This window comes from Anabrus simplex, chromosome 2, assembly GCF_040414725.1.
Source record: "Anabrus simplex isolate iqAnaSimp1 chromosome 2, ASM4041472v1, whole genome shotgun sequence".
NCBI lineage: Eukaryota > Metazoa > Arthropoda > Insecta > Orthoptera > Tettigoniidae > Anabrus > Anabrus simplex.
The window spans coordinates 927,653,795-927,673,205 of NC_090266.1; the positions used below are offsets into that span (position 1 = coordinate 927,653,795).

Below are 19,411 nucleotides of genomic sequence, written 5' to 3' on the forward strand. Positions count from 1 at the left end.
GGTTGTTTTATTAACACTCTGGTGGGTGGTTAGGCACCTTTGTTGAACCATTGTCTTAGTGGAGATGGAAATTAGTAATTTAGTATATATCTGCAATTCGTGTAGAATTGTATGATCTTGGTAAGTGTAATTTGTGTTTACCGACATAACCTGTTGCTCTGATGTCATCTTTGTTTCCTTTAAAGATATTGTAAAGCTCAAATAAGTTTAACCTACCTCCTGTGGTGTTTTTCCCCAGTGGAATTTTCTAAAATTCGAGGATACTGTTAAGTTTATCACCTTATTGTTCTGTGTTTTGGTCGGATGAACATATGATTGTCTACCAAAGTTCTGTCGCTTCTGGAGTCATCCTACTATTTGATTATGGGATCTCTTAGTGAAGTTACCTCATTCTTCTGCATGTTATCGAGCGAATTCTAGCCACCAACATCATTACCTGCTATGTATATTTTATTTTCCCGCGCTCCTGTATGATAGGAAGTAGTCCTGTTTAGCTTGTGTGTAACAGTGTGTATCTGCGGACGTCACTTATTTATAAACCGCGTTGTGGCGAGGTCCTTATGGACAACCGGTAGTGTATGATGTTGGGTCATTGCTCCATCACGTTCCCAGTAGTCATCTAATCTGAGGTATTTCATTACCTTTCTTGACTTAATTGGGTGTACTATTGGGGAAGGTATGTTTTAGGTTTTTTTCAGGATGTCAGTTGAAATATGACTTCTGAGTTAAGTATCCTCCTGAGGCTTTATCTGATCTATTCCTATTTGGTACTTCCCTTAGTGTTAATGGTACTACCTTCCATCCTTGCATTTTTCTTTGCTTTGCGTACCCCAGTGGAATGGTTGTTGATGACAAACTGTTGCGCTCCCTACACCTGAAAGTACTAGAGGTCTCCAACTTATTTTGCCTAGGTTATCCTTAGCTTGGAAAAACCGTTACCATTAACTCATTTTTTGCTTCTTAATACTTGTGCTCCGGTCTGTAGATGATCTGTTTGGTGTGATCATATCTGAACGTCTCTCTTTTGCTGGGTTATGTGAGGTCATGTATTGGTGATTTCAAACCTGTCTTCCTTAAAAGTTTAATAAATAATTTTGGGTAAATAACAGTGAAGTTAAAAAAAAAAGAATGATTGGGCTCACTGGTTTGTGGATCTCAGTCTGTCAGCTTCTAAATTTGTTCATACTTACCTTGGCCACCTTGTTCCTGTTTATGTAAATTGTTTTAGATTGGTAAATTGTACCTTGGTCTATGGTTTAGGCTTATTGTAATTACCATGTGGTGAGGTAATAGCTCTCTGTTGGAGTATATTAATTAGTCATCTTCCTTGTGGTTCCCTGTATTTATGGGAAACCTTGTCGGACGTTACGTCCATACTTCTCATTCATCTCTATCGTTTTAATATGGTAATCAGTATTATTAAAAATATTGAGGTAAGTTCTGTGATCTTGACATTTGTGTTCCACCTCTGGTGTATGGTGGATTAACTTTACCTTTTTTTTCCTTTGCTGAACTATTACGTATTGAACTCTAATGAATGTGTGTGCTGTTTTAATGTGCTGGGAAATGGATTTGATCGGGGCTGGATTAGTTAGCCTATTTTCCTAGTGTTACAGTATTTAGGTTGGTGGTATGCTCTAGACCTGAGTCTAATGACAGTATCTCTAAATTATGTTTGACTAATGAGATTTATGATTTGACTTTGGTTATTTGTAAATATGCATTCACCAATCTTAGGGTTCCTCCCTCCTTTTTTATTTCTTCCCTGGTTTTCGCACCTTGTGTTCTTGTATTATCGGGCATTTTTAGTTAGATTATCGAAAGGATGTAAGATGCTGCATCTCTTAAAACTAGAAACCCGAAAACTAGTACTTCTAATGAAATGGTAATTTCAATGTTTAATGTTGAATGTACAGCCGACAGAAATTACTAGGTAAAAATGGATTGGAGGAAAGAACAACTGTGGATGCATTGTGTATAATCTTTCATGAACTTTAAGGTAGACATAATCTTCGGCGAATAATCATCACCACGTGTACTACTGAGACCAAAATGCAAAAACTGAATTTGGAATCAACTGAGTTTGAAGATGTGATTTGAATTAGACTATGAACTACGAACTTCTTCGAATCTAGTGTGTTTTGTGAGGTTCCATTTGCTATTAAAAAAACTGTGGTATGTAAACCATAAAACGATGTTATGTGGAAACTGATAATGTGGTGAAAAATGACGAACTCTGTGTTTACTATAAGAAATATTGTTAGACATGATCTAAAATTGTACTAGATCTTAAACTACCACCTTATACCAAACAGCTTTACAGCCTGCATACTTCTGACGTTGGACTTGGTACTTGTGGTCATTTTGGTTTGGACAACGATAAAAATTTAAATTTAGTTTATTTCAGACCTCTGTACCATGAATATGTATATGGATAAGCTGAGCTTGGGAGAGGGAGGCTGACACAGAGGTATCATATTTATTCATCTTCCCCCCCTAACATTTTAGTTGTGGGCTAATTGCCATTGAAATTTGTGTCTTGTAACTCCTATTTTTCTCAAACTACCTTTGTTCCTTTCCCTTACTACTTCAAGTTTTATTTAATTCACTACTACTCTGAGCATTGTGCTCATAACCTTGGTTTGAACTTACGAAATGAAAATTCCTTGTTCGTGCTGCACTTTGATCCCATGCTGCTAGAAGCTCCCCATCGGATGCAAAACGCCACCCTTTCAGCTTCATCTTCACTTCTGGGAAGAGTGCGAAGTCACATGGGGCAAGATCAGTACTGTATGGAGGGTGATCAAGCACAGTCAACCCTGATCTGGAAGAAAATCCATTGCTGGAGCATTGTCATGATGCATGAGCCAAGTGTTGAGCCGTGACCTTGGACGGAGCTGCTTGAGAGCCTGGATGACCTGAGGCGGATAAGTCTCTCTGTAATCTATCAGTTTCATGTCCGTATTGATACTTAGTATCTATAATCACAAAGAATGGGTACTGTCCACCTAATCAATACTTTATTATATCTTGTTACTAAGCAGTACCGGTTTCGACCTTCACAGAGGTCATCTTCAGCTGGTCATAAGATCTAAAGTTAACTTAAAATAATTTTAAAAACATTACTAAATCTAATGAAGAATGTCACATGATGTGAGTGATAAGATTAAAATATACAATATATAAAATATACAATGATATGAGATATCTTCTGGTTAAAAACAAGCGTCAAAATTCTATGACATGTATGTGTTACATAAATTTCTAGTGTACTGTTTGTGAGTATTAGATAATTTGGTGAAATGCAATTTCAACAAGTAAAATGTTTATGGCGTTCTTGAAGTACACTTTGAAGTTCAGTTCATATTGGTGAATCGTTCTATGCATTCATTGGTATGTTTCTACTAAACATTCTGGAACATTCTATGATATGGATGCAATAAAATTTATCAAATAATACATTAAAATACGAAAAAAATGTTCACATGATTCTTGCGGTACATTTTGGAATTATATTAATTTTGTACATTCACAGATATGTTTGTACCAAGCATTCTAGAATATTCAACTACGTATGCTGTTTTTCTTTTAAGTTTAAGAATGTTGAATAATGAACATGAAAGTATTATGGTGTGTCATTAATTTTCTTGGTACTAATCTCATTAAAAGATATTGAGTAGGTGCAGATGCTCCCTCTTTGTAGTTTTGTTGTTGGACATTCAGTAATCTGCGAGAACAGAGAAGAATGAAGTATAAGAATTTTCTCAGTGGAATGTCTAATGAACGTGTGGAATAAGTGTTTACTTACATAATCCTGTTGACTGGTCGAATGTGTACTGTTAGGGAGCACGTCGTGTACTGCTCCGTGTACGTCTAGGGCTAGTACTTGCGGTAACGGAGAGGGGAAGTGGAGGGGCATGAGGGGTATTGATTGGGGAAGGTGAGGTACAGTTGGTAGAGAGGGGAAGTGGAGGTTCAATAGGGGTAGCGATTGGGAGAGGTGGAGCATGGCTGGGCGTGTCTTCGGGAGGTTCCTTGATATATATTGGATTCTGTTTTTTAACTATTTTTATGTAGGTGTTTTTTTAAAATCGGGATGACTGTATTAAAGAGGATATTAACTTTATCTGTAATTTCGTTCAAGTTATAATTTGGGTTTGCGTATTGATCTATAGTAATGTAAAATTCTTCCGTTATATTGAGCAGAGGGCCCTTGGGGATCATACTTAAAATCTGCATGTCGTTCTCAATATTTGTAAAATTATGCTTATAATCCTCGTTATGTTGAGCTATAGCCGAAAAGTGATTATGCTTTAAGGCGTTGATGTGTTCTTTGTAACGAATAAAGAAGTTTCTGCCAGTACGTCCGACATTATCTAATACTCACAAACAGTACACTAGAAATTTATGTAACACATACATGTCATAGAATTTTGACGCTTGTTTTTAACCAGAAGATACATCATATCATTGTATATTTTATATATTGTATATTTTAATCTTATCACTCACATCATGTGACATTCTTCATTAGATTTAGTAATGTTTTTAAAATTATTTTAAGTTAACTTTAGATCTTATGACCAGCTGAACATGACCTCTGTGAAGGTCGAAACCGGTACTGCTTAGTAACAAGATATAATAAAGTATTGATTAGGTGGACAGTACCCATTCTTTGTGATTATAGAAGTCTCTCTGTACCACTTCGCAGTAACTGTCCTTTGTATTTCTAGCACAACCCAAGTCAGGATGCCCCATTTAGTGAAGAATACTGCAATCATCCTTTTCTTCACTGACCTTGATTTTCGCACAGTCACAGGAGTACCCTCATCCTGAAACAGCCACACCTTGTTCTGGGATTTTGTTGGGATATTGTAAATAATAAAGCCAAGTTTTGTCACCTGTAACAATGCTATTGGCATTACGCGAAGTCCCATTTTCAAACTGTTTTAGCATTTCTCGGCACCATTTCACTCGATGTGCCCTTTGTTCCTCTGAAAGTGAATGTTGCACCCAAAGGGAACAAAACTTTCTAACATGGAGATGGTCGTGTAGAAGTGACTGAATAGCTGGTGCAGGGATATGGAGGGTCTCTTCTACCTGCTGATATGTCACCTGCCTGTCTTGCTGCAACATTTTCCTCACAGCTTCAATGTTTTCCTCAGTCACTGATTCAGACAGTCGCCCAGAAAGAGGATAGTCTTCAACCCCAAAATTTCCCCCCTGGAACTCTTTGTACGGGCGGAAAATCGTTGTCTGATGTGGCCAGTCTTTCCCCAGCACAGGAGTCCATTTCCTCCAGGCACTGGTCAACAGTTAATCCACGAGCAAAATTGTAGCGGATAATTGCGCGATATTCACCCTTAGACCACACTGACATCTTGATTTCAACCCCACTGCTTGGTAACAACTGGTGTGAAGGTCGTGCCTTGCTGTCTTCTAGACCGGTTTTCACCCCTCTTTTCATCCCTCACCATAACAGGGGTGTCCAGCCAACCGTTTTTGCTTATTGCAAAACTTTCCTAGTGCCCTTTGTATTTATAAAATTGAAAAGCATTAAATTTCCTTCACATTTCACTGGTCAAAATTACCTTTTGACCCAATAGTTACCGAGATGGTGGTTAACAAATTTCTCAAATTATCAAAAATAGCAGAAAAATGCACGTTTTTGCCTTATAAATTTCATTTTTCAACATTTCTAGGTAAATTGTGTTAAGTACCCTTTAATTTCAACACAAAAACATCAAGGAGCCTGCACGTCTTGCATAAGCAACCCCCTTTCCCCTCAAGATACCATACTTACACCCCCCTCTTCCCATTCCAAAAACATTTAAATTCTACACTCACAGCCGACTTAACGTGGTTTGGGGAGTGGGGGTGGAAGGTCTGCTCAACAGGTGCCTCATGTTAGTAAATAATAATAATAATAATATATTTTACTAACTCTATGGATATAAGGAGAATCGCCATACAGTGGCATATGAACAGGCCACGAAATCTGAAGAAGAGCGTTAACCTGCTTGGCTGGGGTGGTTGAGCGTAAATTACAATAAACACAGTGGACATAATTGAGCATTTACTGTAAGACAGAAATACTTAAAACGAAAGGGGCCTACCATAGGTGTCTTCCGCTTAAAGCGCATGGTATAGTGACGCAATAATGCTTACTATTCAAACTAAGACAATTAACTTATTTTTATTGGTAATTGTATGTCAGAGGTGAATCATCAGTTTGAATAAGCTACAACAAATCCCACGAAAAGAATGGCTAAATGTCGTAATGTTACAGAAAGAGATGAAGTAATGGTTGAGAATCAGCATACTGAATAGTAATGTTGCTACTAATGTTTCTGTATTATCTCTGTGTGTATACATTTATAAAACTATTTTAAGGTTTAGTAGAATAAGAATAAAAATGGAAACTATTGCTATAAATATATGTTGTTCCTCTTTTAGTTGTAGCCTATTACAATATGGGTAGTGGCAGTTCTAGATGCTTAAAACTGAGGGGTGGGGGCTGTTTGGAATTGAAAGTCCTGGTAACAGAATTCAAAAGAAAAGTAACCATGTTTATGAAAATACAATGGGCAACATTAGCACAACCATTATCATGTTTATTTCAAATACATTATATCTGTAAATTATCAATTTCTTTATTAATCAAGAAATTTTAAAATAATTATTTCACTAAAACTTAGGACCCCGCCCCCCACCCCACCAGGGCTAGAACCGTCTCTGGATATGGGTTTAAATCTACGTTTGTTACTAGTGTGCATGGTAACTCACCGCTGCACTGCTTTCCTTGCTCTCGATACGAGGCATGCAGGCACGCAGAGAGCAGAGCGCTTGGGCAAGGCTCTGTGGAGCAGTGAGATGGGTGGCCCTGGTATAATTCAATCCATTATACATTCCGAAGGTATTTTAATGTTAGCTTATCTTAAGCAAAATATTCCGACCATTCAATTGAGGGTATACAGGCTTTACCTTCAAACATTCTAGTCGCGATGTTCGGGAGACGGGGTTGGAACACTTGCACGGAGCCCTTCACTTTACCTAACAGTACTTGGTGAGTCAGAAGTAGAATGGTGACATTTGCTCGGAGCCTTGATTTTCATATACTCCAGTATTAATAAGACACATACAATACAGTTCGGTAGTGAATCTGGATGGATTTTTTTAAGTATCCATTCATGTTATAAGTTGTAAGAGATATTTAGCAGATTTTGAGCCGTTATCAGGCATAACGAGGGGGAGGTAGTCTCTTTGCGTTCCCATAGATACATTTGTTAACTTTGTGTAAGTCTGCCAGGTTTTGTTCTTTCTTAAAAGCTTATTCGAAATATGTACATGTTTACATGATTATCCGGTGATATTCCATTTTCAGGTTTTTCCCTTTCAATTCTGAATCAGGATATTTACATGATTTACTATTGTAGTCCAGTAATATTCCAGTTATAGTTTCACTGCAGTTTCTGGCTTCCCCTTCGTGGTCTTGGTGAACTACATAGCTGCAGAACAAATATCACCATTTCAACATGGAACACTAGATGTCACAAAGTATCAACTGCAGCAAAGAACTCTAAAGGCTATCTATCTACCGGGTGGACCTTCCCCTCCCCTGTTTCTGCATTACAACCCTCCTTGAGGCTCCGTGCAAGTGTCACTGTTTGAAATACCCATTACAGCTGGGACAGATAGAACGCAACCATTTTGGGAACACAACCGTTGTTGAATGAAACAGTTACAAGAATATAGCCGTTTTTCAGTTGCAGTGCGATGGTGGTGGTGATTATTGATTTAAGAGGAAGTACAACTAGGCAACCATCCTCTATATAACACTAATCGGAGAGAAAAAAAAATGGAAGGGATTCGACACTTCAAAATATGAAGGTATCGGCCAAAGAAAGACAAGGGCCACGAAAGGCGTGAAAATGAAAGACTCCATAGGCCTTCTTACATAATACCGTCGAGGTTGGAAAAGAACAAGAGATGACCAAATGTGGTCGGATAGGATAGATGAGAGAATATCATTTACTGCAGCTGGTTATTCAAGGGAAGATACAAGGCAAAAGAAGATCAGGAAGAAGGCGCATTCCTTGGATTGATAATTTTAAAACTTGGTTCAAATGTTCCACTACTGAGCAACATCCAAAGCAATCTCTATGATGGCAGCCGACCTTCTGAAAGGAGATGACACTTGAAGAAGAAGGATAGATGAAAGTGAGAAGCCTGGCACAAGTGGAAATAATGCTAGGACTCAGCTAAGGGCTCCGTGGTCGCCAACCCAGACTCCCAAGTTCAGAGCCCATGGGGCCCGCTTTAGTCGCCTCTTACGACAGGCAGGGGATACTGTGGGTGTCATTCTACAACCCCCACCTACAGAGGGTAGTTGCAGTGCCCCTCAGTTGTTGCATTCTTCACCAGCACCCTTTCAGAGTTTCATAACGGGTAGGTATACAAAACCGTCATTCACAATCCTTGTATTTCTTCGAAATGGGGTTTTCCAACGTAACTAGAATAACTCACAGGTCAGATAGGTCATTCCGGAGAGCAGCGCTGCTATTGGCTAATGCGCCTGACATCACCGAGAGCGAGAATAAAGTGGTATTTTTTGAGCTTAGTAGTTACTCTAATTACACTCCACTCAAGTCATGAAATACAGAACTAATGGATCATTAGATGCTGTAACATTTATTATTTAAAACTTATACGAAAACATGACTTCAAATCCGTCTTTGTAAAAGACAAAGAGACTCTCACAACGTCTCGAATGATGAAACGCAGGCCTTCTGACCCCTTGACAGGTTCGATCCTGGCTCAGTGCGGTGGTATTGGAAGGTGCTCAAATATGTCAGCCTCATGTCGACATGTTAAAGAACTCTTGCGGGACAACATTCCGGCACCTCTGCGTCTCCGAAAAGACGTTATTTGATAGAGTCCAAATTTTAACAAAATATACAATGGGACGTTTTCTACATTGTTTACATATTTCAGAACTGTTTGTTTCCAAGGAAAAAAACTGTTATAAATTTTGTAAGGCTTTTTTTTTTTTTGACTCAGGGTTGTTGGAAAATTCCGTTCTTTGTGGCGTTACAACCTTTATCGTATATCCAAAGTATCACTGTACGACTATGAAATGCGTAAATGAATTAACTTCTTTTATATCAGTTTGTTTTTTCATTGGATAGAATTATATTATGCATCACTGACTGGCCAGTGCAGGGGAAGACATGAGGCGGGGATGGGGTTGATGCACTACTTCATTTCAACATCGGAAACAGTATGTTATTTTGCAACAGTTTTATAACATAGTTGACTGTTTTGCTCAGCACTAACCCGTGCTCAATAATTTCCTGGAATGTTTTGCATTCCGTACAAATGTCAACACCATCTGCTCCGTGCAAGTACTGTATCACAACATCCTGGTGACACAACGGTGTGGTGCTGGAGGGTGAGAGGGAAACCGCTCACTCGGCCTTGGCCTTTCTCAGTGACATCTATGCACCCGCGATGTAACTATCAGTGGAGTTAGCTGTCGACAGCAACGAGACTAGTGGCAATATTTTGAAATAAAAGGTGGATCTTGACCTGACCACGGCCGCCTCTTAACACACTACTTTTACACAATATCTTCTTTCTGTATGTCTTTATTTCTTATTCCAACTTTCCAATTCTTCTGTAACCTTCTTTTTAGAGATTTCATTTCTGCTGCCCATATCTGACAATGCCACTGGCTTGTCACCAGGGTGGCCATGGTTCATTCAAATTTCAGCCATTGTATGTGGGAATTTTTTATGAAAAAAGACCCTTTATTTCAGTTTCCACAAAAAAGTAAGAGGACCTGTAACTATGATAGATCATCAATAGTCATATAAAACTACAAGCTTACTTGCTTTGTTGCTTCTTAGCCTTCTTCATAGTTTTATCCTTGTTCCGAAGTAGATTCTGTAATCTCCAATCAAATGTTCTTAAGAGAATTTTCCATTATTTCACAACCTAAACACTTGAAAATCTATGTTACTTCAATTGCTCCTTTTGCCCCTCCTCCTCCTCTCTCTCTCTCTCTCTCTCTCTCTCTCTCTCTCTCTCTCTTTCTTTCCTCATATCATAATCTTGCATTCCACACTGATCTACATTCACCAGTCTTCAATCTTCCTATTTACTGTACCAGCCTGTTCTCACATTCTCTTCTCATTCTCTCTCCAAATTACAAAATAATCAGGATATAACAAATGTTCATTCCTGAACCTTCATACGATGCCTTTGTTGCACCTACGGTATCATACATCACAAACAGTAAATATAAGAATATACTTTCCAGTTTCAGTCTGGCTTCAATATCAAATCATTCTGTTCCGCTCTGTTTCGGACACAACTGCAGACCTTAGAATACATTACTTATACAGATATTATTGTTTCATTTTAGATACCATTCTGCAGCAAACTTTTCCGAACTTTTGCTTGGATTGTTGACTTCATAACTATCTGATCCAAAGTGGAAGAATCTTCCATGACTGGGTGGTGGGGGAAAGACAGCACCAAACTTAGTAATAGCACTACCACCAAAAAATTATTTTGATCACTACCTAACTCTGACTTCGTAGACCTCACTTGGCCACTTGGAGTAACTGTTAACAAACATGGTAATAGAGGCTGACGACCACAAAAAAAAAAAAAAAAAAAAAAAAAATAATAATAATAATAATAATAATAATAACAGCAATAACTGTTTCTTCACGGGGTTTCTCATGGGGATTTGATCTATACTGAATGAATTCTTTAGTGATTTCTACCCACAAAACTCTCTCACATATTTACCTTGATGCTTTACAAGTTCTTTCTTCACCCCCTCCTTCTTCTTCTTCTTCTTACATTCTTTTGTACCATGTCCAATGCATTCCTCTGTGTCATAGGACTAAGACCAGCATAGATTTTAGAAATATTGGCTGACATAACCTCACTTGTGATGATGCAAGATACCGATAGCAGTTGAACAGACATTCGCACCTAGAATTCTTACTACCATCATTATTATGCAAAGTTTTAGCAGTGTTCTGCTATACACATTGGTGACAGCAAGCCTCCTAGTTTCTTGCAGTAGGTTTTTATGAATTAGTACTTTAACTGTCTTCTCTTTCTCTACCCATCCATGGAATTTTTAATAACTGACTGACCATGGAGTGCTGGTCTATTTAAATTATTTAAACTTCGAGGCAAGTCTGTAAGCTTCTTGCCAGGTTTCTCTTGCATCGTATTTTCTAGGAATATGAAAATACCAACATATTCAACCTCAGTCTCCATTTAGCTCTCTCTCTCTCTCTCTCTCTCTCACACACACACATATTAATTGGTGAAATAAACAGTTCTTCCCATTGGTTAATTAATTTGATGTTTTGCTACCCAAAGACTGTTCACTGAGAAGATTCAAAACAAAATTAATTATTGGATACATTCAAACATCACGGATATGGACTGATTCCAAGCCTCTCTCAGTTACATATTATTACAATAATAACTAAACTTTTGTTGCAATGCTCCACCTTTCCAATACTATATTATGCAATGTTTGCATTACATTTTCAATCTAGGAACTAGTTTTGGCCTTGGCTGGCCATCATCAGCCATGATGCAAAACTGTACAAACACATCCAATAAATAAAACAAATGTACAAACACACAAAATAACCTTAAAAAGTGTTAAAAACATCTGGGATGAACTATGTGCACAACACGTAAAATATGACGAAATTAAAATCAGGCCCTAAATTCTTACATGCGTTGCATGATGTTAGAATGTTCCATTAGTGCTGAAAAGTTCTTCTGTTGGAAATTGATAATGGTTGAATCGAGGACGGCACACAAAGATGATATTAAATAACTGACACGTTCTTAAATTGCAGCTGGTAGAAATTCGCAATTCAATGTGGTGCCCATGATGTTAACCTCAATAAATGATAGTCAAAATTAATTAACTAAAAGAGAGCGAGTGCTAATTAAATGGCACTGGTTAGATGAGATTTACCTTTTGTTGCAGCATGTGGTGCGTGGCCTACTGTTGTGCGCCGCTTCCTAACGGGGCGGAGTTCAGATTGTGAGATTCAAACAAAAGGAGAGGGTGGGGAAAGGAGAGAGGAAAGAGTGGGGAAGAAGAGGGGAGAGAGGGGAAGGGGGATTAAGGCAGGGCCAAAGGATGCGGTAAAACAGATAGCTGCTGAGGAAAGGTGCTGTGAATAGTTTGAAAAACTGAATTAAGACTTTTTGGTTTGACGTTTCTAAAAATGGGGGTTAGAAGGTGGAATAGGATATTTGGCTTTTCTAAAATGTCATTAAGATTATACTTTGTGTTAAAATATTGATCACCGGGCGAGTTGGCCGTGCGTTTAGGGGCGCGCTGCTGTGAGATTGCATCCGGAAGATAGTGGGTTCGAACCCCATTGTCGGCAGTCCTGAAGATGGCATTCCGTGGTTTCCCATTTTCACACCAGGGGCTGTACCTTAATTAAGGCCACGGCTGCTTCCTTCCCATTCGTAGGCCTTTCCTATCCCATCGTCGCCATAAGATCTATCTGTGTCGGTGCGATGTAAAGCAAATAGCAAAAAATATATATATGTACGAAAGAGCTTTCTATAATGTTAAGCCAGGGTCCTTTGTTCATGATTTTGAGAATTTCTGTATCTTGTTCCATATATTTTGTCATATTTTACGTGTTGTGCACATAGTTCATCCCAGATGTTTTTAACACTTTTTAACGTCATTTTGTGTGTTTGTACATTTGTTTTAGTTATTGGATGTGTTTGTACAGTTATGCATTAAGGCTGATGATGGCCACCCAAAACCGAAACTAATTCCGAGATTTAAAATATAATGTAAACATTGCATAATATAGTATTGAAAAAGTGGACCATTGTGAAATAAATTTAGGTATTATTGGGATCACAATTCAAAGTGGATCAAAACCATTAAGTTTATATCCTATGGTTACATATTATTGTTTCACGGTAATGGTGGAACCTGTCAATCAAGATTACGGAAGGATCGCCCTTTCCAGGTAGAGACTGCAAGCTGGAGACACACTGTGTTTGTGGGTGCGTGCTTGCAGGCGTCAAATACCACTGGAATGAGCTGGGAACTAATCTCCCAAATTCAGCTCAGGAGGCTAGTGCTCTACTTTTTAATTTCATGTGGCTATTTCTAGCAGGGTGCAGCCCTTGTAAGGCAGACCCTCCGGTGGGCGGCATCTGCCATGTGTAGGTAACTGCGTGTTATTGTTTTGGAGGACAGTATTATGTGTGGTGTGAGAGTTGCAGGGATGTTGGGGACAGCATAAATACACAGCCCCCGGGCCATTAGAATTAACCAATGGAGGTTAAAATCCCCCACCCAGCCGGGAACTGAACCCGGGACCCTCTGAACCGAAGGCCAGTACGCTGACCATTCAGCCAAGTCGGACAGTGCTCTACTATATAATTATTAAATTAATAATTAATAATTAAATTAATAAGCTACTCATAAAGACATAGAAAAGTGTCTACAGTGACACCTTTAAGTGGGTACGAGAGCAAGCACAAAAGTCTTGTTTTAACAACGAAGAAGAATCAGCAGCAATGTGTGGTGGGTGGTCAGGATGAAGGATCCAGAACTTGTATCTCCATGACATAGGCCCTTTTCTGCTGTCATTTTCTTTCCTGTATTTCTTAATACACAATGCTCGTGATGTAAAAAATCTAAAGGTCAAAATCACCTTCATGTTTGACCTGACCTACGAAACTTGCTTCAGTCTCAGCAAATAATTTGAACTCCAGTGTCATGATTATATCTTTGTTACAATGCTCTCTTTGTAAACCAATCTTCCTTCACCAGCAATGGCTATTTTCATGAAGATCTCCTCCCCATCAGCAATTATCCAAAAGTTCCTAACTGAAGTCCCATATGAGAAATTTAGAACCAAGCTTTTATAAATCATACAAAAAAGGTTGCATTCTTCTGCTACTTCTTGAACTATTCAATAATAATTAGAACATGCAACATCACAAATCTGTGATAATCCTGGTGCTTTACCCCTTAAATTCACATTCAATGAATGTGACTCATCTGTTAACAGCTTAAATCCACGTTCAATGAATGTGACTCCTCATCTGTTGACAGATGACTGCCTCTGTAGCACTTGAATCACTCGTAACATTGCATAAAACTCTCACACTAATTCCCATGAACTGTATGTTGATGTGCTGCTTATAATACTAAAATATTTAAAAAATTATAACACACACAGAGCACTCTCATAAACAAAGAGCTGAGGAGCAATGACTGACTGATCTGAGCAGCACGTGGCAAAGTGTAAGTCTAAGAACACCACAATACCCTGCCTCTTAGCAGACCCACTGCAATGTTGCATTAGCATGGTATTTCAGAAATTCAGTGATTATTTGAACAGGCCTCATAGAATGGATCTCTCTATATTAAATATTAAATAGCTAATACACATGTACAAAGCAAATTAGTACTATACTGTTTGAAATCTTACCTGTGCAAGTGCAACCAAGGCCATAGCAATATAGAGCTCCTCTTCAGTCAACTGACCAGCAACTTTTCGATTGGCTAGACCCCAGATATAACCCAATACATCTGTTGGTAAGCCACTTGTTAGCAGAACAGGTAATATCTTTGAAGTATCAACAAAGCCTTTATCACTCCTTGCAAATGCCCATACTTGACGGTACAGAGCTGGCAGACTAGGAGAACCAGAAGAAAGCCAAGAGGGCATCTGAGACTGACTTTTGTCTATACCAACAGAAGAAGACAAACTCTTAAAGTCACCAAACTCTTTGCTGCTGGGACTTTCATTTACATTCTGTCCAGGTTGTTTTGAGTAACCTTGTTTTGCATCAGTACTGCTAAGTGGAGTAGGAGCTATAGGAATAGCAACATAGGTGGAAGAATTCTGAGGAAAGCCCATGGTTGTAGCAACTCCAGGAGATCTTCCATGGACCTGCAAGAAGAAACAAGATCTTACACAATTCCAAAATGGACATACGGACAAGAAAGAAAATGAATTACACGTCAGTGTTATGTCAACTCAAATCTTTCAGCTGAAGAGAAAAAATAATTTCACAGAGTCAGCACTATCTATCACTGTTGATGCACAGCATGATCTTCGAAGATATCAATCAGTTAATATCTTTCTCAGTACGGTCAATGTAAATTCTAACAAAATTCCCAACTACATTAATTATACAGTTTAAAACAATTTTGATATTATGATGGGCATGAACTACTCAATAAAAAGAAATATTCTACTGAATATTTAATGAATATTCTACTGATAAACAGATATGCACATTTATACATTTTCAGAAGATTGCATTAGACCGGTGGTTCTCAAACTGTGGGGTATGTGAGCAACCTTCAAGAGAAAATTTGAGGAAAAATAAAAAATGGAAAGAAATATGAAAAAAAATGAAGTTTATTTTTAGGAATCCCAATATCACTAACCATGCCATCAAGTTCATGATCCATTTTTCGACAACGTATCTATGCAAGAGCATGTTTTAATGCATGGTGTAACAAAAAATAAGTACTATACAGTATCACAATATGCTAAATTTGAAGCCAGTTCTATGCTTGAAAATTTCACCTGGACTACCAAACATCAGAAAACTGCATCACACCATGCAGGCACATCAATCCCATTGAAATTTTGATGATTCGTACATTATCTCTGAGTTTCAGAATTAAGATTAGAACTATTCAAACTTTCTTCTTATTATTATTTTTATTTTGATACTAAGGCTAATATCCAGTGTTCTGCAAAACTTTCATACATACAGGGAATGCTGTGCTATTTTATTATCACTGCATATTACTTGATACAGACACAAACTTAAAATTTCTTGTGATGTGTTATACAAATTTTATTTCATTTCACTATCTTATTTATGTGTATTTAAAACAGTGGTTTTATTCAATTAAAACTGCCTTAATAAACAGCCAGGTAATCATATTTTTTTAAACCTATAATTCAGGAATTTCTTATTGTGGGGGTAGCCTATACTGAATGTTTAGTCATGAGTGAGGGGGATACAATTTTTAGAAGTTCGAGAACATCTGCATAAGAGCTCATGCTCTCTTTCAAAATAATTTCCTAAATTAATGTTTATCACTCTCCCCTCAAAACCAGTCTATCATTACTTGGAGAAATTTTTCTGCAAACAATTTAACCTCAAAAGAGCTTTCAGGTTGTCATTAGATAAACGAGTAAAATTATACTTGTGCACATATCTACCAAACAGAACTCCCACATGTCAATTTCTGTAACAGGTACAAGAGTGACATCGCCAATGCTAGCCCGTAAGCCGAGCTCTTATGAATGTTATCTGTTCACAAATCGACTATGACGACACAGCCAATCACTGGTCTGGACAGTCCACATAGAAAATTTTGAACAGTGTGTTATTTATATTGTACAGAAGGATTCAATACAATATTTTAAAAAGCAGTCCAATCTGCAAAACATTCTGTTCCACATTCAGACAATATTATTGAAGAAAATATGTACTCCATGATATGATTAAATAAAGAACTAGGTTTAAATGTTGCCTTGGAGATGAAAATATTAATTTCTATTACAAAATTAAGGTAACGTCAACAATTTACATTGTGTTTATAGAGCTCCCACTGGAAGTATGTGCAGTGTGTACAATTAAGTGAAATATTCATTCCATCACAATCCTCTTTAATGCTGCATTCATTCCTCTACTGTACAAACAAGTGCCCAGAAATGCATGTACTATACCTACACATTTAATAACTTAAAATGAACACTTTTACCATATGTTATATTTTGTTGCTAAAGGGAAAAGAAGGTTCATTCATTTTATGAGGATACTTATATCTCAAAAACTGAAGATGTTACAGACGTGAAAGTTGGTACTGTATTTTGAATCTCCTTTAAAAATAAAGAAACGTGTACTTTTTTGTTTTGTATTGTGAGTACAATGTTCTCCTATAGTAATTTCATGTGGCTATTTCTAGCCGGATGCAGCCCTTGTAAGGCAGACCCTCCAATGAGGGTGGGTGCCATCTGCCATGTGTAGGTAACTGTGTGTTATTGTGGTGGAGAATAGTGTTATGTGTGGGGTGTGAGTTACAGGGATGTTGGGGACAGCACAAACACCCAGCCCCCGAGCCATTGGAATTCACCAATGAAGGTTAAAATCCCCAACCCGGCCGGGAATCGAAGCCGGGACCCTCTGAACCGAAGGCCAGTATGCTGACTATTCAGCCAACAAGTCTCCTGACACACACACTGTGTCTCTAGATACCCATACATCCATATCAGAAAGGAATATCACAGAACCTCAACAGTCAAAGAACAGCTCCTCTTTCTCAGGTACTTATATCTCCATACTCACCCTGAGGTTTCAAATTTAAACTAGCTGTAGTCTTTCTTTACTTTATGTCTCACTGACACAGACAGGTCTTGTGGTAATGATGGGATAGGAAAGGACCAAGAGTAGGAAGGAAATGACCATGACCTTAATTACAGTACAGCCCCAGCATTTGTCTGGTGTGGAAAAATGGGAAACCACAGAAACCCATCTTCAGATCTGCCAACAGTTTGGTTCAAACCCACTATCTCCCGAATGCAAGCCGATAGCTACGTGACCCAAGCCGCACAGCTACCTGCTCAGTAGCAGTGGTCTTGAAGAGGACTATTGTAAATACGAAGTTAGTGTGACAACCAATCTCCATAGGCACCTATTACCTCCCTCAACCGTCATAGCAGGGAATCCATTCTGCTCCGAATATATGCCTCACTGTCCGAAAAACTGCCCAACATAATGCTTCACCTCTGATCACACCCTTCAAATCAAGCTCAAGTAGGGATCTCAAGCAAGCCATTTGATAACTTTGGTACCCTTTAATCGAGTATCCTAAACCACCCTCAAAATGGAAACATCCTTCAGCTGGACTGTATTTACAAGTACAGCAACAAGAAACTAAAAAATGGTCCTGTTGAGCAATAGAGATCCATTTTATAGTGGTCCCTCCACAACTACCTTCCCTCTGCCTAGCCACAGTCTGACCCAATCTGCCTGCTACTTCATGGGGCCGATAATTCCGCTGCTTTTCCCCTTAACCCTTACGTTACTAATTATTTTTAGGGTCACTAAAGAATGCAATTATAAAGCAAAGAAAATAATGTTTTATCCTGCATTTTATGTGCTATAATCGTTTGATTGGGTAACAGGAATATACTCAAGTCAACACTGAAAAATGATGGACTTGAACAATACATTATTGTTGACTATAATAAACACAGTGAACTACACTTTATTACCTAACAAACAACAATATTAACAAGACAGTAACTTCAGGTGTTGTCTCTTAATAACTACAGAGTAGACTACTAGGCCTACAGATGATTGTACATAACGCACAAGTTGGTAACACTATGGAACCTAAAACATGGGGTTTATTTAGTTAAATGGCCATAGCCGTGTTGAAACACCGGATCCCATGAGATCTCTGAAGTTAAGCAACATTGGGTGTGGTCAAGATTTGGATGGGTTGCCACGCGCTGTTGTGGGGGGTAAGGGAATGGAGGAGCGCAAAGGAACTGGCCACCCTACCGTACATAAACTCTGGCTCAGGCACACCTCTGCGGAGGTTCAGACCTGCCTTCGCGCAGAATACACCCTTACCTTTTATTTAGTTCAAGGAGGAAAGGAAAACAACATGGAAAACTGAGACATTGTTACTCAGAAGTGGAAAATAAATAGTTGAATGTCACAACAATCATCATTACATCATCTGTTTCTTCAAGAGCACTAAAGACTCGGGGCTACACAAAAGCCAGGAAACAATCTTTTTTTCTTTTCCTAGTGGTTTAACGTTGCACTAACACATCAAAGGTTTTCGGCGATGCAAGGATGGGAAAGGACTAGGAATGGGAAGGTAGTGGCCATGGCTTTAATTAAAGTACAGCCCCCAGCAATTGTCCAGTGTGATAATGGGAAACCACGAAGAAACAATCCCATAGAGCTTGTGTATAATGAGACATCTTGCAACACAGGACTCAAACGTGTGACAGTTCACCTTGCTTGAACTATGCCTAACATTTCAGGCTTGGAAATGTACACAACCATAACTAGAATGTATTGCAATTTCAGTGAGTACATTTGTATAGTTGCGTATGATTTGGTTTTACTGGTCCACCTATTCGATACAAACACATGTGAATACAACTATATCTCAGTTATATCCTATTTATTTACAATGAGGATATAACTTGTTTTGGTACCTTTCTCTCCTCCATCCTCGTAACATGTCCAAACCATCTCAATTTGTTATCATATGTTATAACTAGCAAGATACCCGTGCTTCGCTACGGTAATATACTGAAATTTA

General features: G+C 38.3%; 1 protein-coding gene across 1 annotated transcript in view; it reads right to left on the bottom strand.

Moving 5' to 3' along the window:
- LOC136863191 (synergin gamma) overlaps window positions 1-19,411 on the bottom strand; it is a 236,612-nt gene that overhangs the window by 138,460 nt on the left and 78,741 nt on the right. The window contains exon 4 of the mRNA XM_067139548.2: window positions 14,526-14,990. Within this exon, the coding sequence (XP_066995649.2) occupies window positions 14,526-14,990 (465 nt within the window). The remainder of the gene's footprint in view (window positions 1-14,525; window positions 14,991-19,411) is intronic.